The 27,769-nt window shown below is 37.1% G+C and overlaps 1 protein-coding gene across 1 annotated transcript; it reads right to left on the reverse strand.

Annotated features, from left to right (window-relative positions):
* Positions 1 to 121: 121 nt before the first annotated feature.
* On the reverse strand, positions 122 to 27,541 carry LOC138753704 (prostaglandin D2 receptor-like). The gene is given in 3 exon segments (XM_069917028.1): positions 122 to 1,624; positions 1,626 to 1,766; positions 26,388 to 27,541. Coding segments are annotated over 3 exon segments (987 nt in total). The 5' UTR covers positions 27,168 to 27,541; the 3' UTR covers positions 122 to 1,558.
* Between the last annotated feature and the right edge of the window lie 228 nt (positions 27,542 to 27,769).

The following is a 27,769-nucleotide window of genomic DNA, read 5'->3' on the forward strand; positions in this document are numbered from 1 at the left end:
GCCTGCAGCTGACGTGGACTTTTTACCCCCTCCATAAATCTTCGTCCGCGAAGCCAAGCCAAAGAAGAAAGAATATTTTTATTCATAGATAGAACTATAAAACTGTTCTTTACATGGAGAAGACAATAGTCCAACTATGATTGAAGCATGATATAAATTTATACATTTTGGTATGAGGCTGAATTTCACATGATATACATTACTTAGCAATGCACACATTATAAAGTCAATGTTACCATGCAACATTCTGTTCAGGATTTATTTTAGAACTACCAGCCTTGTAAACTCTCAAATGACTGGTTTAAAATCACCACATGCTGTTACATTTGGGTGAGGATAAATTTGTCTTATGCTGTAATCCCTCTACAATATATGTTTGGACATTTGATCTTGTATGTAATGAGGAGCCTTGTGGCAAGGTTATTGCCATCTGTGAAAGTTCATACAACACGATATAAGACTTTTAGGGAGGGGGAGGAATCAGAGGCAGAAAAATACATAAATATAGTACAGACATGCATAATATTAAATATTTGAGAGATAAGATATAAAGATTTTTAAACCACATGCATTGTTATTAATTCACAGGGTTTCACATTCACAGAATGAACAAAATCAAACATAAATCTACCTTTAATTCATTCATTAATCTGTTCATTGGTGTAAACATTTTAAACATTGCAACGTTTTATGACTAGTATCTGACCATCATCATTAAAAGTTGGAGATCAAGAGACAAGACAAAACTGTGATGTTATTCATTGGTTTTCTCTGGATTTAGTGCACTCTTTTTTAAATATAATTGATCAGGATATGGAAATTGTTGGCAAGATCTGCATTTGTGGGCTTTGCTGAATTGTTCTTCAGAAAATGGTGGTGTTCCAACTTCTTGAACTGCTGAATTTCTTCCAGTGAAGATAATAAATACTACAATGCTGTTGAGTTGTGAGTTCGAGGAATAGATCTTGCAACAATTTTAAAAACACAGTGATATATTTATGAGGCAAGGATGATGTGAACCTCTCAGAGGATCCACAGGGAGTTTCTATTGCAGGGAATTCATTTGTGAATCTTGGTGCACAGGCTGCACACTTGGGAGATGCTGTTGGTATAATTGAGTCAAGAAATTGTGCATTTTGTAGATATATATAAATAATTAAGAAAATGAACACAGCAAGCAATTTGAAGTTGAGATTCATGCACATTTAAAGCAATTCTAGCATTCAATTTAGAACGGAAATGAAAATTGTCCATTAAATATATTATTCTTGAAAAGCTTCATGGTTGAGGCAACAGTCATTAACAAGCATACAAATCACAGGAATGTATATGAAAACATTCAATAATATAGTTTGCAACTTCTAAGTAGAATATTACAAAGCATATAAATTAATCTTAGCATTCTCTGTTCCAATTTGAGAATTATATCTCTCAGAACCTTAAGAGCTATTATCATTATGAATAATTTTACCATTTAAAGCAATGCCCATTATTATAGTATTACATTTTAAGAAATCAAAGTAATGGCAAGACAGTAAAATATTTTGTCTATCAAATATTAATTTTCAACTGGAGACACTGACTCTAACTTCATTATTGTGGAAAAACGTTTGCAGCACACAAAAAACTAGTTTCCGAAAAACAGATGTCCTGAAAATTATGAAAACCCATGGATCAACAATCGAATTCACCGAAGCAAACTTTAGGGCAATCAAATCATCTTCATCTCTGTTGTCAGGAGCAAATGCACCAATATATGCACGAATCTAAAATATTTAAAAAGATTGATAGATTTCAGACATCCACAAAATTACACATAACTTTAAATGTGCTCAGTTAAAGAAATATCTGAAAAACACTGCTGTCTGTCTGATCTGGTAGAACAGAACAGAATTGTGGAAATCTTTAAAAGAAATACCGGTAGGTATGCACACGCTACTCATGGTTGCAAACATCAGGGTTCAAAACATGTTTGCAGTCATTTAGGGTAATAGGAAGATTGAACATTTTACTTTTTATAATATACTGTAGTTCTTCATTCCATAAGTGTTCTAAATGGATTTGGTATTTAGAAATTGTCTCAAAACTTATTATCTTTCTTCCACCACAGTGTCATTTTTCCCTTTTCTGGTGGCTCATTTGAGCCAAATAGTCAGACAAGAGTTTCATCATTCATTGATGCCATGGCTAATCTATGCCTTAACTTAATTTCCTATTCTTTTTTCCCTTATCCCTTAATATCTTAGATTCACAGAAATAAAATCCATTGTAGACTTAACAGAAACTATTAACCGGAATCAAATATTGCTTGCAGAATTGTTTAAACTTTCTTTAAATCTCTCACATACAGAAGTGTTTCCTGATTTCATTGAAAAAAGTTATTAATTTAGGCAACATTCAATAATGTCAATGGAACTGGATTCCAGAGGTAGAGTATAATGTACTTTGCTCATTTTGGACATATTGATTAGATTTTAATGTATCATCATTGTCATGTGTATCCAGATTTAGTGAAAAACATGTTTTTACATCCCATTCAAAGGCTAAGAGTCACACAATGGTCCAGTGCCATTTTGCCAAAAGGCAAAAAAAGAAAGGAAAGGAAGTCCCTTCAGAGACAGTGAGTGGACGAGGATCATGCCACTTCCTCTGTGTTAGCTGCTTCCCAACCTCTGACTAATCTCAAGTATATTTGGCGCCACTGATTTTCTAGCAACAATATTTTCCTTCTATCTATCTTAATCACAATTAAACAATTCTGCAAGCAATATTTGATTCAGGTTAATAGTTTCTGTTAAGTCTACAATGGATTTTATTTCTGTGAATCTAAGATATTAAGGGATAAGGGAGAAAAGAATTGGAAATTAAGTAATTAAAAATAGCCTAATCTCTTTCAATATTAACAAAGTGAGGGATATATTGGTTTTCGTTGAAAATTGCAATCCAGGAGTAACCCCTGTTAAATAATTCATTACAGATAACAATAAAATTGCATAATCAGGTTCTTTAATTTTTTTTATTCTTCCTGGTAAAGAACATTGTGTGATGTTTGTTGTCACAGTGTTATCCAAAAATACCTTTGCTTTATTCACTTTATTTTCTAATATCTTATCTGGACAAGCTGAACATAATACATCATTTACCTCACACTGGAAAAACCAGTTTTAAACTGAAAGCATTTTATCTGCTGTTTGATACTACTTTGTAATATTTTAATATTAACTTGAGTTCAGCCCACAAAACCATAAACACAGTGATAGGTTTCAGGCACATCATTTTCAGCTTAAAGATTCTGCATAATTTGCTGTGTCTCTACTAGCTTTGCTCGAAAATTTATTTCTACATTTTTGACCTAAAGAATACTCATTTTAGTTAAGGGCCACATTTTCAAACTGAAGGAGGATGGTGAGCCTTTGTGCATTCCATAAAAATAGAAGGATTGTGAGCACAGTAAGATAAGAAGTAGGGCGACCTGGGTTAAATTATAAATACCGTATATTTCAGGATATAGGATGACCTTCAGATAAGACGGGTCCAATTTCAGCCTGAATTTCATGGTTTTATCATATCGAGTGTATAAGACAACGCCCCCCCCCCCAAAAAAAAATTCATGTGTTGACTGAGCTGATGTCACGTTGACCAAGCTGTTGGGGTGGCCGGAAAGTGGGTGTTATTATGGAACCTCCACCAAAATGAGGAAAGTATGGAGCAAGTTTTAAGTTAAAAGTCATTGAAGTGACCAACGAATCTACCAAATATGCTGCTGCAAGAACATTTGATATAACTGTGAAGATGGTAAGAGAGTGGAGAAAGAATGAAGATGTTTTAAGAAAAATATCAAAGAAATAATGTTTGATGAGAAGAGGTATCATTCGTTGGCCAGAGTTGGAAAATCATGTTGCAGAATGGGTACTCGATCAGAGGCAAGATTGCTACATAGTCACAAGAAATAAAATCAGAGCACATGCACTGAAGTGGGCAAGGTCAAACCAGAACAAAGTAGAGATTTTAAAGGTACAGTAGGCTGGTGCAGCCATTTCATGAACAGGAAAAATCTGGTAATACGACAAAAAACAAAAATTGCTCAGAAACTACCAAACGATCTTGATCATAAAGTTATCAGTTTTCAACAGTTTATTATACGTTAGTGGCAGAAACGCCAGTTTCCATTATCAAATATTGGAAACATGAACAAAACCCCCATAAATTTTGACACGAAAGGCAATAAAATTGCAAGCCAGAAGTATAGACCATGTAACCGTATGATGACTGTGTAAACAGTGAGACTCCAGATGTGCTTTGCTGAATTCTTTGCATCAGATGATGGTAGTGATTTTGAAGGATTTTAGATGTGCTTTTTTTTAAAATAAAAAAAAATTCTAATCTACCGGTAGCTTAAAAAATTGTTGTAGGCTGGGGTCTGAGTGGTTATGGAACCAATCGAGTGGCATTTTGAGTAGAATTTTAATGTCACATTTTTATATCTGGACTATAAGACAACCCCTGTTTTTGGCGGTTTTTTTTTGGGTGCTTCTCGGGTCATCTTATTTGCTGAAATATACGGTATGATGCTTTCATTCAATATTTGTAATTAGAGTAAAAATAAATCTGACACAAATCTTTCCGAGGTGGGCAGAATCAATGAAATAATCTGGGAATCTCTGAGGAAAGTAGTAGTTTATGCATAACGTAATACACTTAAAATATATAACTTTTTCCAGTTAAATGGACAATTCAACATATTTGGCTATTGTTTTAAAATTATAATATGTTGAATGAAGGACAGTAAAACCCCTGGTATCCAACACCAATGGGGATTGGTAGATGTGGGATAAGTGTATTTTCCAGTGCTTGGGACTGCCTTCTATAGGGCCTAACTAATACACCTGCATTAAGAATAAACCGTTTAAGAAAAACAAAAGACAAAAACACTATACAGTATGTTTCTGATTATCCAAAATGCTTGGGACCAGACGTTTTTTTAGTTAACCAGATTTTTTGGATAACTGAGAAATTGCTTTAAGCAGTCCAGTAGCATTAGCAGAATATCTGCAATTAAACAAAAAAAAGGAAGATTTTTCAACATGAAATAATGTGTAATTACCAAAAACAATGTGATCTCTGCTTACAAAATAAGATAAATGCATAAATTTAAGAAATTTTTTTTTCAATTTGTGATATCTTGTTGCCACCAAAATTTTTTGGATAACTGAGAATTTTGGTGAGTGGTTTTTGGAAAATCGGAAACGTACATACACTGAACAAACTTCACTTGCAATGAATATATAAACCTTATACATTATACCCAACTGCGCTGGGTGGGTCACGTCTCCAGAATGGAGGACCATCGCCTTCCCAAGATCGTGTTATATGGCGAGCTCTCCACTGGCCACTGAGACAGAGGTGCACCAAAGAAGAGGTACAAGGACTGCTTAAAGAAATCTCTTGGTGCCTGCCCCATTGACCACCGCCAGTGGGCTGATCTCACCTCCAACCGTGTATCTCGGCGCCTCACAGTTCGGCGGGCAGCAACCTCCTTTGAAGAAGACCGCAGAGCCCACCTCACTGACAGAAGACAAAGGAGGAAAAACCCAACACCCAACCCCAACCAACCAATTTTCCCTTGCAACCGTGTCTGCCTGTCCCGTATCGGACTTGTCAGTCACCAACGAGCCTGCAGCAGACGTGGACATACCCCTCCATAAATCTTCGTCCGCAAAGCCAAGCCAAAGAAAGGAAAGAAAGATACATGTATATCACACTGTAGTCAACAAAACGTTTATGATGTTACAACTCTGGGAGAGCAGAATGCAAATGAAATATTGTTACTTTTCCAAAAAATTGGGTTAGTGCAAATTAGCATCAGCAACTGCAGAATGTTTCAATTGAAAACCCTCATTATTATGAAAATCTGTGATAAACTTAACAGTAGCTTTCTTTGTTATAAAGAGATCAGTCTATAATCATTTTGTAGATTCTAGACATCATAACTAAAGCCCTCATACAATTTCATTCATAGAGACTCCAGAGTGGCAGGGCAAACATGGAAAATTGCCTGTACAATGTACACTTAAAATGAGAATTGAGTAGATCCTATGGTTCATAATATTGTTAATCTCCAAATTGCTTTTGATTTGTTGATTCATCTAAAGTTACTTAATGCTTTTCAATTCTGACAAAGAAGAGAGAAATTGAATCACCCTGAATATATGTACTGGAACAATGATGGTTTGCCCCTCTATTGACAGAAGTGAAACATGAAGATCTACAGGACACTGTGATAGTGGGAAAAAAAAACACAGAAATGATGGAGGAACTTAGCAGGTCTTGCAGAGTCCATAGGAGGTCAAGATATATAACCAATATTTTGGGCCTGAGCCCTTTTTTAAGGTATGAGTAAAAAGCAGTCAGGCACCTAAATTAAAAGGTTGTAGAGGGAAAAATGAGCAGGGGGAGAAATACAGACCAAGAGACAAAAAATGTTAATTAATATGGATGGGACACTGGAGAGAGGAAAGGTGAGAATTGACTGGGGAAGGGGGAGGCTTATTTTTGTCTCTGTGGAAGCAGAGCTGGGGGAAAGGAGATAGAGGGAAAAAGGAAGAGAGGGAGAGAGTCAGATCTTGAGGAAAGGTGACATAGGGAAAGACTGGGGGGTGGGGAGTTTTTGGGCTAACGGAAATCAGAGAAGTCGATGTTAATGCCACCCAGTTGGAAGGTGCCCAAGCAGAATATGAGGTGCTGTTCCTCCAATTTGTGGATGGTGTAAATCTGGCAGTGCATGAAACTATGGACAGTCATGCCAGCAAGGGTATGACTGTTGAAATGTTGAAATGGATGGCCACTGGGACATCCCTGATATTGCACCAGACAGAGCCAAGGAGCTTAACAAAGTGATCTCCCAATCTGTGTACAGTCTCTCTGATGCAGAGGGGACCACAACAGAAGCACCAGATGCAATAGATGACCTCTACAGATTCAAAAGTGAAGTGTGGCTTAATTTGGAAGGGCTGTTTGGAGTCCCCAGTTGATAGTGTGGGGCATAAATGGAGGACCTCCTGCTGTTACAAGGTAGGTGCCAAGGTGGCGATTGATGGGGTGGGAGGAATGGACAAGGGAGTCATGAAGGGAAGGGTCCCTGCAGAAGGAGGAGTGGGGAGAAGAAGGGAAGATGTGTCATGTAGTTCAATCACTTAGTAGGTGGTGAAATTAGTGGAAATATGTTGGATGTGGAGGCTGGTGAGGTGGTAGGTGAGGACAAGGGAAATCCTATCCTTGTTGCGCATGGGGGTGGAGGGGGCCACGGTTGATGTGCAGGCAATGAAAGATATGCAAGTGAGGGCTGAGTTGATGGTGGTAGAGGGGAAGCCACATTATTTGAAGGAGGACATCTCTGATGATCTGGCATGGATGAGCTCATCCTGGGAACAGTTTGGGTGGAGATGAAGGAATGTAATCCCTACAGGAGACAGGGTGTAATGAGGTAGAGTTGAGGTAGCTGTGGGAGTTTATGGGTTTGTAGAAGATGTCTGTCAAGAGTTTGTCTCCCAAGATAGAGATAGATCAAAAAGGGGGACAGTGGTGCTAGAGGTGGACCAAATGGATTTGAGATTGGGTGGAAGTTGGAAGTAAAGTGGATAAAGTCGATGAGCTCATCATGGATGCATGAGACAGCATCAAAGTAGTTGTAGCTGTTGTGGAGGAAGAATTTCAGGGTTTTACCTGGGTAGGCTTGTAGCATGGTAGCATGGACTCCTCCAAGTAGCCAGCAAAAGGGCAGGCATAGCTGAGGCCCATTCAGGTACCCATGTCTACTCCTTTGTCTTGGAGAAAGTGGGATGAATCAAAGAAGGTTATTGAGAGTGAGGACGTTCTGCTAGCGAGAGGTTGGATCTGTTGTTGAGAGAGAAACTAAGGTCTTTGAGGCCTTCAGTATGGAGATGGAGTGTATAGTGATTGGATATCCATGGTAGAGATGAGGTTGTTGAGTTCAGGGAACTGGACATTGTTAAAGTGATGGAGGGCATGTGAAGTATTGTGGATGTCGGTGGGGAGGGACTGGACCGGGGGGGACAAAACAGAGTTGAGGTTGGCTGATATCAGTTCGATGAGACAGGAGCACACAGGAACAATGGGTTTGTGGATCTTGGAAAGGTAGTAAAACTGGACAGTGTAAAGATGGGAAACAATGAGGTTAGAGGCCATGCTAGGGAGAAGACTGGAAGTGATGAGTTCAGAGACAGTGGTTTGATGAGTTTTGGTGGGGTCCTGATGTTGAGATAATGAAGAGAAGATGTTTGAGAGTTGTCTAATGTCTTCCTAGAAAGAGATCAGTACTCCAGACCACAACAGTGCCACCCTTTGTGGATTTGATGGTGAGTTGGAGATTAGTGTGGAGAAAGTGGAGGACAAGGCGTTCTGAAGAGGTGAGATTGAAATGAGTGAGTGGAGTGGTGAAGTCGATCGAGATGGATGATGTCTTGGTGGCAGTTGGAAATATGAAGGTCCAGAGCAGGCACAAGACTGGAATAAGGTGTCCAGGAGGAGGAAGGTTTAACGTAGAAGGGGTTTGTGATGGGGGTGGAGAATCTTGGTTGTAGAAGTGGACACTGAAACGGAACTGTCAGAAGAAGAGTTTGGCGTCATGGATTGTGCAGAACTTGTTGAGGTGTGGGTGATGGGGGACGAAGGTGAGGCCTCTACTATCAAATGATGAAGCAAGAATGAGAGGTTTATTAGTCTTCATCTGCTTCACTTTCTTACATTCTTGTCAAATGTGCAGTCAGAGCAAAGGCATTTGAATGATTGCAAACATTCCCCAAATACCTGTAGTGCTAATCTGAAATTCTTTACTGCTAAATTCATGGAATGTGGTGTATTATTTACATTTGATTATAAGTTTCTGTAAAAGTACCAGTTTTTTCTGCCTGAGAATTCTATAATACAAATAATTTGCATGCCTCCTTCCCTTGAATTATATTCTAAAGTTGATGTTTCTTCCATTCTTTAGATAATGTAATATTTGCATCATATCTAGACTTTGTAGGTTTCAATGCAGATATTGTTATTCAAATAATTTGGGGAACATTTCTAAAAGACAGATTCATACCAGTAATGTGTAAGGGTGGGAATGATGCCTACTGTCCTAACTCCTGGAAAAGAGTATCAGTGGTACATTCCCTCCCCAATATCCATAGTTATGGATGCTGGTCAGTTCTGCCTTTAACTTCTGCACAATTATGGAATTTGTTTCAAAAATCTCAAGGTCCCTTCAGCTTTGTATTTCAAGAGCTCCTCTAATTCGTGTATTTTTTGTCTTAATACATTTATGAGTTCTTCATTTTTATGTACTGACTAGTTACATAGTGGTTCTCAAGCTTTTTTTGCCCTAGGCCTGACCTTAATTTTTCAAAAAAATGTACGCCCCCATCATTAGTGGAAAAAAGTTATATATTCAAAAGAAATTTTAATTAAATAATTTACGGCAAGTGTAATTCAATGCAATTAAGGTCAGGAATACACTGGAACACATATTTCATATTCAACTTCTACTTCAATATGTCATCCATCTCAAACGCACATGTAACAATTGACGTCATTTCAGTGGAAACCTTGCCCCTGACACTGGCTGCAGATTTTTTTGATTCAAGGGACTAATTTTGTTAGTTTCAACCTTAAATCTCCACATTTTGTAATTTCCAGTCACTTTCTCTTAGTTTGTAGCAAATCGCTAACAGCACTGAAGCCACATTCTACTAAATAAGACAATGAAAAGTGTATCAATAGTTCCCTTGCTAAAGTAGTCGAGTTTGGGTATTTTTCGATCTTGTCAGACAGCCTCATCATGGTTCCTTTCACTTTGAACAGTGCTTTTGCAGATTCATCATGTTGCAACTCAGATAACTCCTCTTGGTATTGCACTAGAACTTCAAATAAGTCCACCAGCAATGGCTGAGTTAACCAAAAGGGAAAATCCATTGCCTTTAAATCATAATATTTATCATTGAAGTTGGTAACAAACATTTTTAAATGGTCAACAATGATGTTTGTAGCAGCATTAGTTACCTCACACTTTTTCAACCAATAGGATTGACTGAAATTTCTTGCAGAAATATTCCTTTGGCATAATTCTAGAAGTGTCATCAATCCAGATATCTTTGTTTTTGCATCAACGAGCACCATCTTTGCGACTTGGAGTTACTTGTTCAATGTACTTAGTTTCTCAAAAATGTCCATCAGGTAACTCACATAAATTTTGCCATCTGTTGTTAGCAAGAACTTCATTTCAGGTTTGTCCTTCAAAAATTTGCTGAGGAGATCAAACAGTTCCATAGATGTTTTGAAGCAGTTTCCCTTTGACAACCAACTTACTTCAGTGTGAAGCAATAATCTCACATGTTCTGCATTTTTATGAACACAAAACTGCTTAAACAGACGATCACATTTGGCATTAACTTTGATCACAGAATTCAGTACCTCGTGTAGAACGAGGGAAACTCTCTTGGCAACTAAGTTTTCTCGGTGGATAACACAATGCACAACCAAAACATTTAGATTTTCATCCTTCATTCATTTTAAACATCTTGGTTTTTTTTTACCCATCATAGCAGGTGCACCATCTGCAGCACAAGATACAATGTTTTCTTTTGGTATTTCATTTTCATCCAAATAATTTTTGAACTTGCTGTAGATATCAACTGCAGTAATGGTTGTTTCAAATGATTCACAAAACAACATCTCTTCTTGAAACTCTTCTTGATCAATATATCTCACATATTTCAAAATACAGAGTCTCACTGTCCTGTATGGTAGATTCATCCAGTTGTATTGAGAACTTTCATGATTTTAGCTTCTCAATAAGCTGTTTTTCAATATCTTGACCCATGTCATCTATTCTGTTGCAGACAGTACTATTACTCAATGGCATTGCTTGGACATCTTTGTCATCCTTTTGCAGAACTGTTTTGAAAATCAATGATATTGCGGGTTTAATCAGTTCCTCCCCAGTCGTATGATTCTTCCCATGTTTTGCTATTAGCAGAGAAATTTCATAGCTAGCTTCAAGGGTACGATTCAGGGCTGTAGTTTGCGCAGTGAATAATGAAGTGATTTTAATTAATTTTCAAACTTCTCTTTCAGTGATTTAAAATATTCCAATTTCAAATTGACATGCTTAAGATATTTTACCCTCGAATGAGCTTCAAGACGGCCTGCTTTCATTGATATATTTGGCAGAGTCTGTTGTCATAATAGGCAAAAAAGTGCATGTTCATCGTGTACAGCAGGTATAAAACCAAATTTTAAGAACCACTGAATATTGACGAACCTTTTTGCTTGCTTGGTCTGCTCAATTTGAATATACAACAGCGTGAGCTCCCTGAAACAGATTAATACAACAGGGCGAGCTCCCTGAAACAGATTAATCAATGCTTTATTATTTCTTAGAACTGAAAAATGTAATAAAAGATTCTGGCATTTTTTTCTCACAGAGAATGCATCAAAATTGCATTAGCCTCATCCCTTACTTTCTGGTGTCCCTTTTTTTATGATTTTGGCGACCCCCTCAGGCTGGTGCTTGGGGCAGACCCCCCCTGTCCCCCCCCATCAATACGCTAGTGCACAAAGATACATACAGATACAGGTCTCACTCACTACTGAACTGAAAAAGTAAAGGGGTATGGATGGAGACATGATTGTTGAGATAATTTGGAATCCTCATTGCCAATGAGATAATTTGGAATGAATGATAATAAGACAGGTCAGAAAAAAAGATAACAACAGTTAAAATAAGAGAAACAACAGGGAAACATTGGAAGAGCAAAAATACATGTTATGAAAATAAAAAGAACAAAGTGATTTTACTTGGACGTTACCACAATTGTGTTGTACTGATAGTGTTACCAAGTCATATCTTTCACATCAACATAATGAGGGACTATTGACAAATTTTAAAAGAGGATGCAAGATTAGCTGTCCTCAGATGAATGAAGTATAAATGAACCATTCTCAACTGGGTCTGCATGGTTCCCCTCAGCCCTGCTGGGGGCCACATCACATTTAAGTAAAAGCCTTGCTTTCTTTTCACCTCACATAACATAAATATTTTAATGTTTTTTATGCAGTTAGAAGAAACCAAAACTTGACTGCTTCACAGGAAAGGGAGGCCATAAAGTTTGAGTGGAGTCCTGGGAAGACATACCCAAATATAGATTGAGAATGTCTGGGCATCACGGTGATGCTTCTCAGTTGTGTTGTTATGTGGGTAGAGGTGAGTGTGAATCATCTGCACGAAAGATGAAGATTCTATGGAAATAGTAAATTAATAGCTTTCTCTTGAGATTCATTTACATGCTTTTGAACATTTTTTTAATTTTTAAAATTTTTTTATTTTTCACACTATGAACCATATTGACCAAAATACACATAAATATTTCCCTCTTGAATATACACAGTGTCATTTTCTCCCCTTTGCCCCCCTCCCTTCCCTCCCTCCTTCCCATTCCCTTCCCCACCCACTAAACATTGCTTTTGAACATTTTAAGGAAATGTCATTTTGTTAGCTCTCAATTTCAAGTTTATTGTCATCGGATTGTACACATACATATACACCCCAATGAAACAGCATATCTCCAGACCATAGTAAACAAACACAGACACGCAATACATCTTACGCACAAATTACATACATACTTTCGATCCAAAATAAATATATACTGTATCAATATAATTTACATCTTTGGCTTGGCTTCGCGGACGAAGATTTATGGAGGAGGTAAAAGTCCACGTCAGCTGCAGGCTCGTTTGTGGCTGACAAGTCCGATGCGGGACAGGCAGACACGGTTGCAGCGGTTGCAGGGGAAAATTGGTTGGTTGGGGTTGGGTGTTGGGTTTTTCCTCCTTTGCCTTTTGTCAGTTAGGTGGGCTCTGCAGTCTTCTTCAAAGGAGGTTGCTGCCCGCCAAACTGTGAGGCGCCAAGATGCACGGTTTGAGGCGTTATCAGCCCACTGGCGGTGGTCAATGTGGCAGGCACCAAGAGATTTCTTTAGGCAGTCCTTGTACCTTTTCTTTGGTGCACCTCTGTCACGGTGGCCAGTGGAGAGCTCGCCATATAACACGATCTTGGGAAGGCGATGGTCCTCCATTCTGGAGACGTGACCCATCCAGCGCAGCTGGATCTTCAGCAGCGTGGACTCGATGCTGTCGACCTCTGCCATCTCGAGTACTTCGACGTTAGGGATGAAAGCGCTCCAATGGATGTTGAGGATGGAGCGGAGACAACGCTGGTGGAAGCGTTCTAGGAGCCGTAGGTGGTGCCGGTAGAGGACCCATGATTCGGAGCCGAACAGGAGTGTGGGTATGACAACGGCTCAGTATACGCTTATCTTTGTGAGGTTTTTCAGTTGGTTGTTTTTCCAGACTCTTTTGTGTAGTCTTCCAAAGGCGCTATTTGCCTTGGCGAGTCTGTTGTCTATCTCATTGTCGATCCTTGCATCTGATGAAATGGTGCAGCCGAGATAGGTAAACTGGTTGACCGTTTTGAGTTTTGTGTGCCCGATGGAGATGTGGGGGGGGCTGGTAGTCATGGTGGGGAGCTGGCTGATGGAGGACCTCAGTTTTCTTCAGGCTGACTTCCAGGCCAAACATTTTGGCAGTTTCCGCAAAGCAGGACGTCAAGCGCTGAAGAGCTGGCTCTGAATGGGCAACTAAAGCGGCATCGTCTGCAAAGAGTAGTTCACGGACAAGTTGCTCTTGTGTCTTGGTGTGAGCTTGCAGGCGCCTCAGATTGAAGAGACTGCCATCCGTGCGGTACCGGATGTAAACAGCGTCTTCATTGTTGGGGTCTTTCATGGCTTGGTTCAGCATCATGCTGAAGAAGATTGAAAAGAGGGTTGGTGCGAGAACACAGCCTTGCTTCACGCCATTGTTAATGGAGAAGGGTTCAGAGAGCTCATTGCTGTATCTGACCCGACCTTGTTGGTTTTCGTGCAGTTGGATAATCATGTTGAGGAACTTTGGGGGACATCCGATGCGCTCTAGTATTTGCCAAAGCCCTTTCCTGCTCAATATAATTTACATAATTCTAGAATTATTCCACAGCAGGAAGAAGCTGTTTCCCAGTCTGGCAGTCCTGGTTTTTATGCTCCTGTATCTCTTCCTGTGACATAGTGAGACATTTAGAAGTGGAGAGCTAAACAAAGATCTTTCCTTGTGGTTTGGATAAGATACTAGAAGCAGAAAGATATATGTCTTGTGTCAGTTGACATATACATTGAAAGTTTCAATATGCACATGAGAAAATTAGAGGCAGAGGGGCGTGGCAAGATGGCGTAGAGGACAGACATGCGATCCCACCTTTCCTCAGCCAGTTTTTTAAGCACCCATCTTTAAAGTTTATAAAAGTGATTAAAAGTTGTAATTTTACTTTTGGGAACATTAGTGGGTCATAATAGCTGCTAATGTGAAAAAAACAAAAACTCAACCACAGAAGAAATTACCTTTTAAAAATGCTGAAGAATTGAGGCCTACCTGTTCAACTGAAGCCACGGACTCGATGTTTGGAACGTCCAAACACAGAGAACTCCTGCCAGACTGAGTATTACATCAGCGCCGATCTTGCCTCCACAAGATGGCGCTGGCATGATGACGAGCTCGGTCAGGGTCGAATCGCGTGTCCGCGATGTCAGGCGCGCAGGCGACCCGGCTGAGAGAAGAGGTCTGAGCCCAGGCTGCTGTCGGGTGGACTGGGGACGCACAGAATGGCATCGGAAGTTGTCTCTGCGCAGTCCCTGGCCTTACCAGCCATGCGCGGCGCTCCAAGGGTCCACGAATTACTGGACTGTGGGGGGGCCCCACAGTCCTGACATGGTCAGGATGCCGCCGCCAGGTGTACAAACCCACAGCCGCACCAGGAGGGGACCGATAATGCTGGAAGAAGAGGAAGACCTACCTTTAACGAGCAGCTCAAAGGAACAATTGGAGGTGGAGGTTAGAGAAGGTAGGGCTCAAAATGTGGAACTGAAATCTGGAATGGAGTCTGTTTGTACAGTCCTGGAAGGGATTGCTTATCAAATGGACAATATGTTTAAACAAATGACTCAAGGATTTCTGGATGTGACAACTAAAATATCTAATATATCTAAAAATATATCTACAATTAAGAATGATGTTAATAAATGTATTAAATCAGCGGATACAGTGCAAGAAATTTTTTAAAAATTGATATATCTTTCCTTGAATGTAAAAATCAAGTTGAACGTAATAGGGAAAAGATGGAGAAAGTGGAAGATTCTTTTGTGGATTGGGGAATCCAGAAGAAAGACTTAATGAAAAAAGTTGATTCATTGGAAAATCAAAGTCAGAGATATAATGTGAAAATTGTGGGTCTCCCAGAAGACATTGAAGGGTCTGATCCAATAAAATTTTTCAAGAATTGGATTTCCAGGTGTTGTCTGAACTACCAGGACAGAGAAATGATACTACGGTTGGTGGAACAGAAGGCTCGACAAAGTCAATCTCCATTGATGATTCAAAGTAACAGAGTATTTTTTTTACGCAGATCTGAGTTAGGAGATTATTAGGCGATGACGGGAATTTAATTCAGCTAAAGAGGTACTGTGCTTTTCGATACCCTGCCATCTTAAAAGTCTTTTATGGTAACTTTCAATCTCAATTTTTTGAGAATGACCATGACGCATTAATTTTTGCTAATTCATTACCAGATTTGCGAGGACATGGAAGATCTTTGCCACTGTCACCTAAAAAGAAGACAAATGGAAATCGGTATGGGAATGGAAAGAACGGGAAGAATGGAAAGAAAGAAGTTTTAACACAAAGTCTTATTGACATTGAAGATCTGGAACAATCATTGGGAATGGAGTCATTGGGTTGAATATATTTACAGTATTGGATTGTGTTGATGTGAACAATGTATTTCTGGCTGGGGAGGGTGGATAGCACTGAAATCTTTGATAGTCATCCGCCACTAGTGGGGTTTACCATACTCAGTTTTTTAGGGCGTTACTACCTTTGGGAAGTTTTTTTTGGGGATAGTCAAAATTTTTAAACTTTTTTTCCTAAGAATATTTAGGAGAGGGATAGTGGTCCTAAGTTACTATAAGGGGAGCGATATTTTGTAGTAAGGGACTATATTGTTAGTTTATAAGGATGTCTAATTTGAAATTTGCAACTTTTAATGTTCAGGGGTTAAATAATCTGATTAAGCAAAAGCGAGTTTTGGCTTCTATCAAGAAAATGAACATTGATATTGCCTTTTTACAAGAAACACATTTGACTGAAAAATAACATTTGAAATTGAAGAGAGATTGGGTTGGGCATGTGTTTTTTAATTCATTTAATTCTAAGGCAAGAGGTGTAGCAATTTTAATTCATAAGAATTTGCCTTTTGAATTGCAAATTATAGAAGGAAATGCTGGAAGGGTTTTAAGGGTGAATTGTAAAATTTTTTGCTGAATCTTGGACTTTGCTTAATGTTTACGCACCTAACGTAGACGAGGAGTGTTTTATTTCAGATGCTTTTTTGTTGTTAAATCAAGCTAATGAAAATATCTTAGTTGGAGGAGATTTTAATTGTGTCTTGGACCCTTTGCTGGATAGATCTCCAAAAAGTATAAAGAAATCAAAGATGGTGACACAAATTGGGGTCTTGATGAAGGATTTAAATTTGGTGGATATTTGGAGAAGGGTCAATCCTACAGAGAAGGATTTCTCTTTTTATTCGTCTCGACATGATTCATTTTCTAGAATAAATTTTTTTTAGTATCGGCACATTTACAAGGAAGAGTATTACAGGCAGAATATAAAAGCAGGGTTATATCAGATCATTCTTTATTATTTTTTTCATGTGTAAGTCCAGAAGTGGTACGTTCATCTTATAGATGGAGAATTAATACAATGTTGTTGAAAAAAACAGAATTTGTTACCTTTGTTAAAGAACAGATTACTTTGTTCTTGACTGAGAATGCTAATTCAGTAGAAAGTCATTTTGTGTTATGGGATGCATTAAAAGCTTACTTAAGAGGACAGATTATTAGTTACACTACTAAAGTTAAGAAGCAGTATATGGCAGAAAGTGTAGAATTAGAAAAGCAAATTGATGAATTGGAGAAGAAATTTCAGAAGGAAGTGACAGAAGATAAAAAAAGAGGCTTTGGCTAATTTGAAATTGCATTATAATACGTTGCAGACTTATCAATTTGAACATTTAATTAATTGATCTAAGCAGCGTTATTATGAGTTGGGTGAGCGGGCACATAAGGTACTTGCATGGCAGTTAAAGACGGAACAGGTTTCACGGACTATTAATGCTGTAAAAAATAATTCAACAGTTACCTATAAACCTCAGGAAATTAATGATCAGTTTTATTCATTTTATAAAAAAATATATACTTCTGAGGGGAAACAGGATAATGGTTCCATTGATTCTTATTTATCTAAGTTAACATTACCAGCATTAGAAGAGGAGGATGTTATGGATCTGGAAGCTCCGTTCACAGAATTGGAGATGCCAAATGGGAAGTCACCAGGCGACGATGGATTCTCAGTGGAATTTTATAAAACCTTTTATGAGGAGATATTACAACAAGTGACTGAAGAGCACGAATTAACAGAATCTTGCTCTAGTGCTTAATTACTGTAATCCTGAAAAAAGATAGAGATCTGTTGAAAGTGTCTTCGTATAGACCTATTTCTTTATTGAATGTAGATTATAAAGTTATAGCAAAAGTGTTGGCAAACCAACTTGCCAAGTATTTACCTAAATTGATACATGTTGATCAAGCAGGTTTTATTCAAAATAGAAATGCATCAGATAATATTCTTCAATTGATTAGTTTGGTCAATGCATATCGACAGCAGCCCAACCACTGTTTGCGCTTGATGTGGAAAAAGCCTTTGATAGGGTCGAATAGGATTTTTAATTTAAGGTATTAGAGAAGTTTAAATTTGTCCCTTTTTTTAATTGGTTGGGTTAAGGTTTTATGTATGAACCTGATTGCTAGGGTGGTGACAAATGGTCAAGTTTCTTTATCGTTTAAATTGATGCGTTCAACCCGACAAGGTTTTCCATTGTCACCAGCCCTGTTTGCATTTCTGTGAACCATTAACTCAAACAATCAGACAGAATGAACAGATAAGAGGGATGAGAGTTATGGATGAAGAGTACAAGATTAATTTATTTGCAGAAGATGTTTTGATAGATTTAACAAACCCAGAACAATCATTGCCACATTTGCAGGAATGTTTATTACAATATGGAACATTATTATAAGGTTATAAGGTTAATTGGGACAAGAGTGAAATTTTGCCAGTTGGAGAAGGAGACTATTCAGAATATTAAAATATTATAAAATTGAAATGGTCTGATAAAATTAAATGTTTATGAATAATTGTAAATGCTGAGTATCAATCTTTATACAAGTTAAATTATGCTCCTTTATTAAAAAAGATTAAAGCAGATTTAATTAAGTGGAAAGATCTTCCGTTAACTTTAATTGGTCAAGTTAATTGTATTAAGATGAATATTTTCCCCCATATTCAATATTTATTTCCATCAATATCGTGCTCTCTTTCAAAGGGATTTTTTCAGGATCTAAATAAGGCTGTGAGAGAATTTTTTATGGAAAGGTAAATTACCATGGGTAGCGTTATATAAACTTACCTGAAAGTATGCATTAGGTGGGCTTCAATTACCCCATTTTAAAAATTATTATGAAGCAGCCCAGCTGAAGTTTATTAGTAGATTGATGGATTTGGAGCAACCCCCAATTTGGGCTAAAGTTGAGATGGCTTGTATATCTGAAGTCGAAGTGCATCAAGTTATATTTTGATGGAATGAAAATTTGTTGTGGGAATATAATATGCTGATATTAAAACATTTATTAAAGATTATGGACAAAGGAAAATAAGATTTTAGGATCAAAAGATAAATTGTCAATCTTAACTCCCTTATATAATAATCAGCTTATTCCTTTTTCAATGTTTAATAATCATTTAAAGAGTTGGGATTCTAAGGGTATAAAGACATTACAGGATTGTTTTGTGGAAGGACAGTTTCTTTCTTTTAATCAATTGAAAGAGCGTTTTGATATTGCTGAATATTCTTTGTTTGTTTATTATCAACTTCGAGCTTTGGTGAAAGATATGTATGGTAGAGAGATGATTTTACATGTATTGACAGAATTTGAATCTTTGATTTCTTCTATACCATAAAAGGGTTATATTTCAGTTATGTACCAAGTGCTATAAGATAATATATTTGCAAGTATCTTCATATAGACCAATTTTGTTAAATGTAGATGATAAAATAATAGCTAAAATATTAGTGAATAGATTGGCTAAATTTTTACCAAAGTTGATTCATATTGATCAAACAGGTTTTATAAAGAATAGATATGCTTCAGATAATGTTTTGTGCGTGATTAGTTTGATTAATAGATTTTGACAATCTTTAGATCACCCGATGGTGATATCCTTAGATGCAGAAAAAGCATTTGATAGAGTTGAATGGAATTTTTTGTTTAAAGGTTTGGAGAAATTTAAGTTTGGTCCTTCTTTTATTGGTTGGATTAGGGCTCTATATAGTAAACCGGTAGCTAGAGTATTGACGAATTGTTTGATTTTGGAATCTTTTAAGTTAACTCGATCAATTCGACAAGGTTGTCCTTTATTACCAGCTTTGTTTGCGTTAGTGATTGAACCTTTAACACAGTTGATAAGACAAAATACACAGATACAAGGTATGAAAGTTTTAGATGAATAGTATAAAATTAATTTATTTGCTGATGATGTATTGGTGTAGTTTGCATTTGAAGGAATGTTTAATACAATATGGATGTCTTTCTGGATATAAAGTTAATTGGGAAAAAAGTGAAATATTACCGGTAAGTGAAGGAGATTATTCAGTTTATAAGAATATTATTAATTTGAAGTGGACTGATTGAATTAAATATCTGGGTATAATTTTGAATGTTAATTATCAATCTTTATATTAATTAAATTATGCTCTGTTAATGAAAAAAATTAAAACTGATTTGATTAAATGGAAAGATTTACCTATTAATTTAATGGAAAGGATAAATACAATTAAGATGAATATCTTTCCGCGTATACAATATTTGTTTCAATCTATTCCGTATTTACTTGATAACTTTTTTTTGGAGATTTGAATAAAATGGTTAGGGAGTTTTTATGGAGGGGTAAATTTTCAAGACTAGTTTTGAATAAATTAACTTGGAAATGTGAGTATGGGGGACTACGTTTACCACATTTTCAAAATTATTATGAAGCAGCCCAACTTAAATTTATTAGTTCATTGATGGATTTGGTACAGCCTCCTCGTTGGGCTAAAATTGAGATGGCAAGTATTTCTGAATTTGAAATACATCAATTTTTGTTTAGGTGGAATATAAATTTGTTACAACAATATAATGTGCCTATACTAAAACATTTAGTATCTGTGAATCAAATATTACAGGATGGTATGGATAAAAAGGGTTGGGATAGATCTAAAATTAAATGGGAAGCAGATATTGTTTTTATTTTTTCTGAAGATAATTGGTTAGATATCTGTTATGATAGTGTAACTAAATTGATAAATGCACATTATGCAATGATTAATTACAATTTTTTACATCAATTATATTTGACACCTGAAAAATTTAAAAAAATTTGGTTTTAATGAATCAGATTTGTGTTTTAAATGTGATGATACAGTTGGAACTTTTTTTCATGCTGTTTGGTTATGTATACATATACAATCTTTTTGGAAGAAAATTCAATCGTTTTTAGAATACCTGTATAAGATTAAAATAGTTTTAGATCCAACAGTATTTTTATTGGGTAATTTACAACCTCTGAAAGGTTTGGGATTAGATAAGTTCCAGCTTGCTTTTGTATATTTAGCTTTATCCGAAGCAAAAAAATGTATTGGTAGTACATGGAAAGATACAAATATGATTTATGTTAATAGATGGCATAATAAGATGAAATATTGTTTAATAATGGAAAAAATTACAAATGTTTCACATGATAATTATAATTTTTTTATTAATAAGTGGCTGTTATACTCGGAATATTAACATTTCAATTTATATTGACTAGATTTTAATATGTATATTTAACTTTTTGTTTAATATTCTTTCTTTTTTTATGGCTCTCCTTAGGAGAGTTGGCTGAAGGGGGGGGTCCTTTTCTTTTCTTTTTTTTCTTTTTTTTCTATATATATATAAAAAAAGTTCATGTTCATGTTTAACTGCTGCATATGTCATATATTATTTGTTTTTTGAACGAATAAATAAAGTTTAAAAAAAAAGATAATATGGATAAACCAGAATGGGACAAGTCTAAGCTTAAAAGGGGAAATTATCTAGCTTTTGTTTTTCCAGAAAATTATTGGGTGAATATGTGTTATGATAGTTTCACTAAATTGACGAATGTGCGATATGGAATAGTTAATTATAATTTTTTACATCAGCTGTATTTAACTCCAGAGAAGTTGAAAAAATATGGTTTTAATTTGGACTCTTGTTTTAGATGTGGTGTGTGTATTGGTACCTTTTTACATGCTGTTTGGTCTTGTGTTCATGTTCAACTATTTTGGGAAGAAATTAGGTTAATTTTGGAAAAAAATTATGCTATTAAGTTACCATTAGATCCATCTATTTTTTAAATGGGTTATATGGTTCCTTTAAAGGGTTTAGGGTTGGATAAATTTCACATTGCATTTGTACGCTTAGCATTGTCTGTTGCTCGAAAATGTGTTGCAAGTACATGGAAAGATAATATAGTGATTAACATTGTGCAATGGCATAATGAACTGAAAGCTTGCATTGTTATGGAAAAAATTACATATAATTTGCATGAGAATTATTCTTTTTTTGTTAATAAATGGTTACCATATTTGGAATATATGAATTTAGATGTACTTTGATTTATTATATATTCTTAGTTTCAGTTTATATGTTTTTGGCTTTCCTTAAGAGACCTAACTGATGGGGTGGGAGGTTGGGTGGGGATTTAATTTGTAAACATTTTTTTTCTTTTTTCTCTTATTTTTCTGTTTTTTCTTACTGTTTTTTTATATATACTTATATAAAATTGTCTTTGTGGAATGTATGCTGTATTATTACTAATGATTTTTCAAATAAATAAAGTTTTACAAAAAAGAAAATTAGAGGCATACAGACTTGCATTGAAAATTTGGTTTCAATCATTTATTGTTGCTTGAATGAAGTGATTATGTAGTTTATCAGAATCTGGCAAACGTTCTAATTTATCAGAGCTGTACAGAGAGGTGACAGACAGTCATTATAGACATTTGGCTTTGTAAAGGGATAGACTCCCACTCAGTATAACAGAACATATTCAATGTCAATTGACATTTTTTTTCATCTAAAACTTACTAAAAAGAATCAACCTTACTTATCCATCCTAATTTTCTTTCTCTATCTCATTGGAGGCTGAGGGTGATCTTATAAAAGTTTATAAAACATGAGGGTCATAGATGAAGTGAATATTCACAATTTTTCCCCTCTGGGTAGAGACTTAGGTAAGATCCGAGGTGCATCCTTTTCTCTCAGAGGGCAGTCCACATCTGTATAGAGGTGCCAGAGGAAGCTATGAATCTAGGTACAATTACTACATTCAAAAGATATTTCGAGAGATATGTGGATAGGAAGGGTTCAGAGGATATGGACAAAATACCAACTTGGTCAGTATAGATGAGTTAGGTTGAAGAGCCTGTTCTGTGCTGTATAACTCTCTGATGAGCTCCTATTTCTTCAAATGCTTTGTCACTCTCTCAGCAATAATGCATGAACAGAGTAGAAGAAGCTCCTCACATTGAACAGGAAAAGGATATAAATTTTACAATACACATTTCTAAACATATGCACTCACATTCGGGTGAGCCAAATAGAATTAACTGAAAAAAAATTATGGTCTTGTACAATTAACTGGTTGAATTTCATTTGAACTCTACATCTAATGTTGATCTCTTAAAATGATGGGTGATATTGGAATCCTAAGAAAATCTCAAAGGTAGTCTATCAGAAGGACCTTCAGCTGAGAGGTATTTACTTATGAATAAGTTCTGTACAAACATAATGTATTAAATGGGCAAAAAATAAATAAAGTAGATGCCTGTAATGATGTATTGGATCATATCATTAATTAGATGAGATGTTGTTGATGCTTGAATTACATGGTGTGTGCAGACTTAATTCAATATTAGTGACTGAATTTCTTGGTATGACTACTATGTAGCATGTTTATTTTACACTACATTAGAAAGGAAATTTCCAGATTTTTTATTCATGGAATTACTGCATGGTGTTTGAAATATTTTATTTCAAATGTCAAGAGATTTCATGACTACTAGATGTTGGATATATTGAGTGTCAAAATGCTTTTGATGTCGTTGTGTTTTAGATAGTTTATAGTTTTATTTCAGATTTCTAGCATCAACTGGGTAATGTACAGATTATACTCTCACTTATGACAGTAGTGTGTAATTCTGAAATAAATGGTAATGTTTGCTCTCTCCCAAACGGAAAACCATTCATTGGGGTTGAGAAAAAATTGTTCCACAGTCTCAGTCCTCAACATGCTACATATTTATGTCAATTCATTGTATTTCACCTCAAAATGTATACACATAAATTTCTGCAAATTTATTGGGAAATTTTATTCTATACATAAAAGCACAGAATATTATGTCAAAGTTTTTAACAACAAAATCAAGATAAGTGGAAAATGAGAAATTCTGTTTATAGTCCCAGTTTATGTTTAGAAAAATTAAAAGCAGAGGTTTTCAATCATTTTATTATGCAGCATGGACATATATATTCAGATGTTTTTGAAAATATTCAAATTCTGAAAATAGAAATACATTTTATATGTTTAAATTTAGACATACAGCATGGTGTAATGGAAGATTCTAACCTGTTTTTTTAAAACTTGCAGCTCTGGGTTCTGCAAGGCTGAGAATCTGCTTGTGTTTTTGAATCAGCAGACATAAGCTAAATTCCACCAAGGGACCAGAGATGCTGTTATCTGAAGAAAGGACATCTGTGTACCAAGAACATTTAATCTTCCTGCTTGTTTTGGTCACAGACTGTCAGAGGCCTAGCCTTGATGCAAAATAAACCATTGTATTCAAAGTGATAAGCTGAAAATTATGTTATTCGTTAATAGCCTAGCATGCTAGCTTGGTCGCTTATCTTTCTTGCTGTGCTGGGAATAGGTGCTTGGGTAAGCAGTTTTTGGGTAATATAAGTCATGGTCCTGCTGCTGAAGTTTGAGACTCTCCAAGAGGTGGCAACATCTCTCATCAAGAAGAACTTCTGGAGTCCAGCCAACGTCCCGGTCAGGGGAGGTGGAGAAGTTGCTACCGGCGCCCTGACAACCAACTACAAGTGTGCAGTCGTTGCCTCGCTTCAGCAGTTGGGACCAGTCCAAGCATTGATAAGTATAGTTGGGAAGGGCTTGCATATTGTAGTGTGAAATCAGCTTTTGAATTTGTAATAAACATTTGTATAAACTGAACTGCTCTCGGTGTGTGTGTCTATTTTCTTTCGGTAGCTCAAACACTGTGACCCAATCTAAAACGAACAAAATGAGAGGTATAAGTTTACCCAAGATACATGGTAACAGGCCACTTCAGCCCATGAGTCCGTGCCACCCAATTTACACTTCATTAACCTACACTCCTGGTATGTTTCGAAGGGTGGGAGGAAACCAGAGCCCCAGGGGAAAACCCATGCAGATATGGGGAGAAAGTACAAACTCCTTATTCCCCTCATGCTAAATCTGCCTTTTTGGAGAAGGCTTCATTTCCCGTAGTTAATGTATGATTTTGCTGGCACATTACATATTGAAAAAAACGTTTGCAAAAAAACTATGAAGATTATGACATTTGATGTTAATAAACTAGGCTGCTCATTTAACTACAAATTCCCCTTTCAAATCTTAGTCCTTCTTTCCCAATTTTCATAAAGGAACTCCTATTTGAAAATTATACAATATGCTTTTTTACCTCTTTCAAACACAGTGATCCAGTTCATCGTAAATCCTGACTACATTTTTAATGGATTTTTTGCCAGTCATTTTAAATCTCTCTGCTTTGATTATTTTTATTTATTTTTCATATATAGGAAAGAGTTTTCCCATATTTACCCACTGAAAACTTTTAGAAAGTGTCTCTTCAATCTTCACACAACATGTTTTCTAATACAGTACATTTCCCTGAGGTCCTTGTCAAATTTAAGCTTTTCATTATTCATAAGTCCACTCTGACTTGACACCTGAAAGTTTGCAGACACTGTGATTGAAATAAAATCACAACGCTGGAGAAACTCAGCAGGTCAAACAGTCATTTTTATATAGCAAAGATAAAGATATATAATTTTTCGGGTTTGATGAAGGGCCATATAAAGAACATTATTTGACCTGGTGAGTTTCTGTATATAGCTCTTCATCAAGCCCTAAATGTCTTTGCTATATAAAGATGACTGACCTGCTGAGTTTCTGCAGCATTGTGTTTTTCCCCTGAACAATATAAGTACCATGAGCCCGGTATACTTCTCTAACCAGTATATTTTTTTCAACAGCTCTTTAGCATTGCAACGTTTAGTTCAAGTGGTTTTCAAAATGCCCCCCCTCAATCACTTTAAGTAATCCCTATGCCATACGTGCTCTGTGATTAATAAGGGATTTCTTAAGGTGAGATGTGAGTGGGAAGGGAGGATTGAGAACTACTGCTCTAGATCCAAATGTTACTGAAATATTTTGCTTGAGAAAAATTGTCATTGGTCTATTTCCTTTGGAAGTCATGAAATCGTGCACATCACGAATTAGCTACGATTAAAACAGTGGTTTTTCAAGCTTTTTCTTTCCACTCACGTACAACCTTAAGTCATTTCTTAATAATGACAGGACTTCTGGCACAGCGATTATTTAAGGAAATCGAAAGTTTGACTGGTTTAGTTGATGCTACCGTTCCTCACTCACCAAACCTTTTCAACAGCCTTCTTGTTTACCTCACTGTAAATTCGGTTAAATGCAATCATTTATCCACTAGTAAAATCTTCCTAATTCTTCCTATATTTCTGAGCTTGGTGACTTGGGCAAATTTTGTAAGTATGCCTGTTCCAGTTCTTAACATACTGTAGACTAAAAATACTGAGGGACGAGCAACTGAGCACGCGTTCCGCAATTGCACAACTGCCAGTGGAGGAGCAGACTCTTGCTTAAGTTGTTCTTTTAATATTTTGGAAGTCAGCTGGTAGGAGGCAATGTGTGTGTGTGTGTGTGTGTGTGTGTGTGTGTGCGTGCGTGTGTGTGTGTGTGTGTTTTGGGAAGAGGTAGCTTACCGTGAGAGGTAGAGAACAGATGAGGAAGATTACGTTCATGAGAAGTAACAGGATAAGATTGTCCAGCTCCTCATAGTGTGTGAAGCGCTTCATGCGGCTGCCCCTTAAGCTCGACTTGCTCCTTTGTCTCTGCTTGTACATTTTGGTCAAGTTTATGGCCACGGTAGTATTGAACACCAACACGGCGGCGATAAGAATCACCATGAGGGTCGCGTAAAGCACCGAGAAGAATGCAGACTTCTTTTCATCTTTGGCCATGTTAAAGAAGCACCAGGTCCCCGGGCAATACTGTTTGGTACTGCCCAATCCCATGAAAGGCATCGAGCAAATTGACAGACTGCCTAAGTACACAGCGGGGAAGATAATAATCACCCGGCGCTTGGTGAAGTGATTCTGATAAAAGAAAGGGTGGTTTATGGATAGCCAGCATTCCACACCCATGGCAAACAAGAAGAACATCGAGGCCAAACCGAAGAAGGACGTGGTAAACGAGAAGTAATCGCACAGGCTGTTATGGCTTGACAGGGCTTTCAAGGTGCGGTTGGTAGCGTAGGACACGAACACCACTGGGCTGATCAAGCACTTCCCCAGGAGGTCGGTCACCACGAGCCCAGTGACTAGAATGTAAAAGACAGACACATTCCGCCTGGTGTCCATCTTGTGTTTGTAGAGAATTAACAGCGCAATGATGTTTCCGATCAGCCCAGCGGAAAAGAGCAGAATGCTACTCATGACATGGCCATCCTTGTGCACCGTGCTGGAGTTCTCACATTGTACCATCCTGAACACTGGCTTCTTGGCTACGCGAAGTCGAAGATTCTGTCTGCCAAGGAGAATGGAGCTACTGGCATTGAAGTCTCTAGCCCCAGCTTCTGACAAATCCTAGCGCCTCGGAAACCGAACGATGGAAAGTAACCCGGCGTGAGCTGGCCCGGAGCCCAATTCTGCTCATGAAGTAAGAGTGCCAACAGCCATCTCTTGCGCCCATAGCACGTTTAGACGGCCGTGCAGCTCCTCGGCCAGCCTTAACATTGGCCGAATGCGCTGAGACCTCGCACTTTAAAGTTGGAACATCTTCAGGGCTCTGTTTAGTGCAAGTGCATTCTTTGCATTGGTCGACTCTGGTGCATGCCTTGTGATGCCCGTCCTCGGATGATGGGTGAAGTCAGGGTTACCTCTCTTTAAACCGGACCTGTCTAGTAGGATATACGCGAGATAGCAATTCGTCCATTTGATTGGTTTAATTTTGATCCAAGAATCGCTTGTAATATCCGCATTTGTTAAGTTCCAAGTATTGAGTTACAAGTACATTAGCGACGCCCATTTGCAGTTATCTCTCTTGTATCAGTGCTGTCCGCTGCGAAGCCTCCACTTTCTCAATC

The sequence above is a fragment of the Narcine bancroftii genome, chromosome 2, assembly GCF_036971445.1.
Source record: "Narcine bancroftii isolate sNarBan1 chromosome 2, sNarBan1.hap1, whole genome shotgun sequence".
NCBI classification, from domain to species: domain Eukaryota; kingdom Metazoa; phylum Chordata; class Chondrichthyes; order Torpediniformes; family Narcinidae; genus Narcine; species Narcine bancroftii.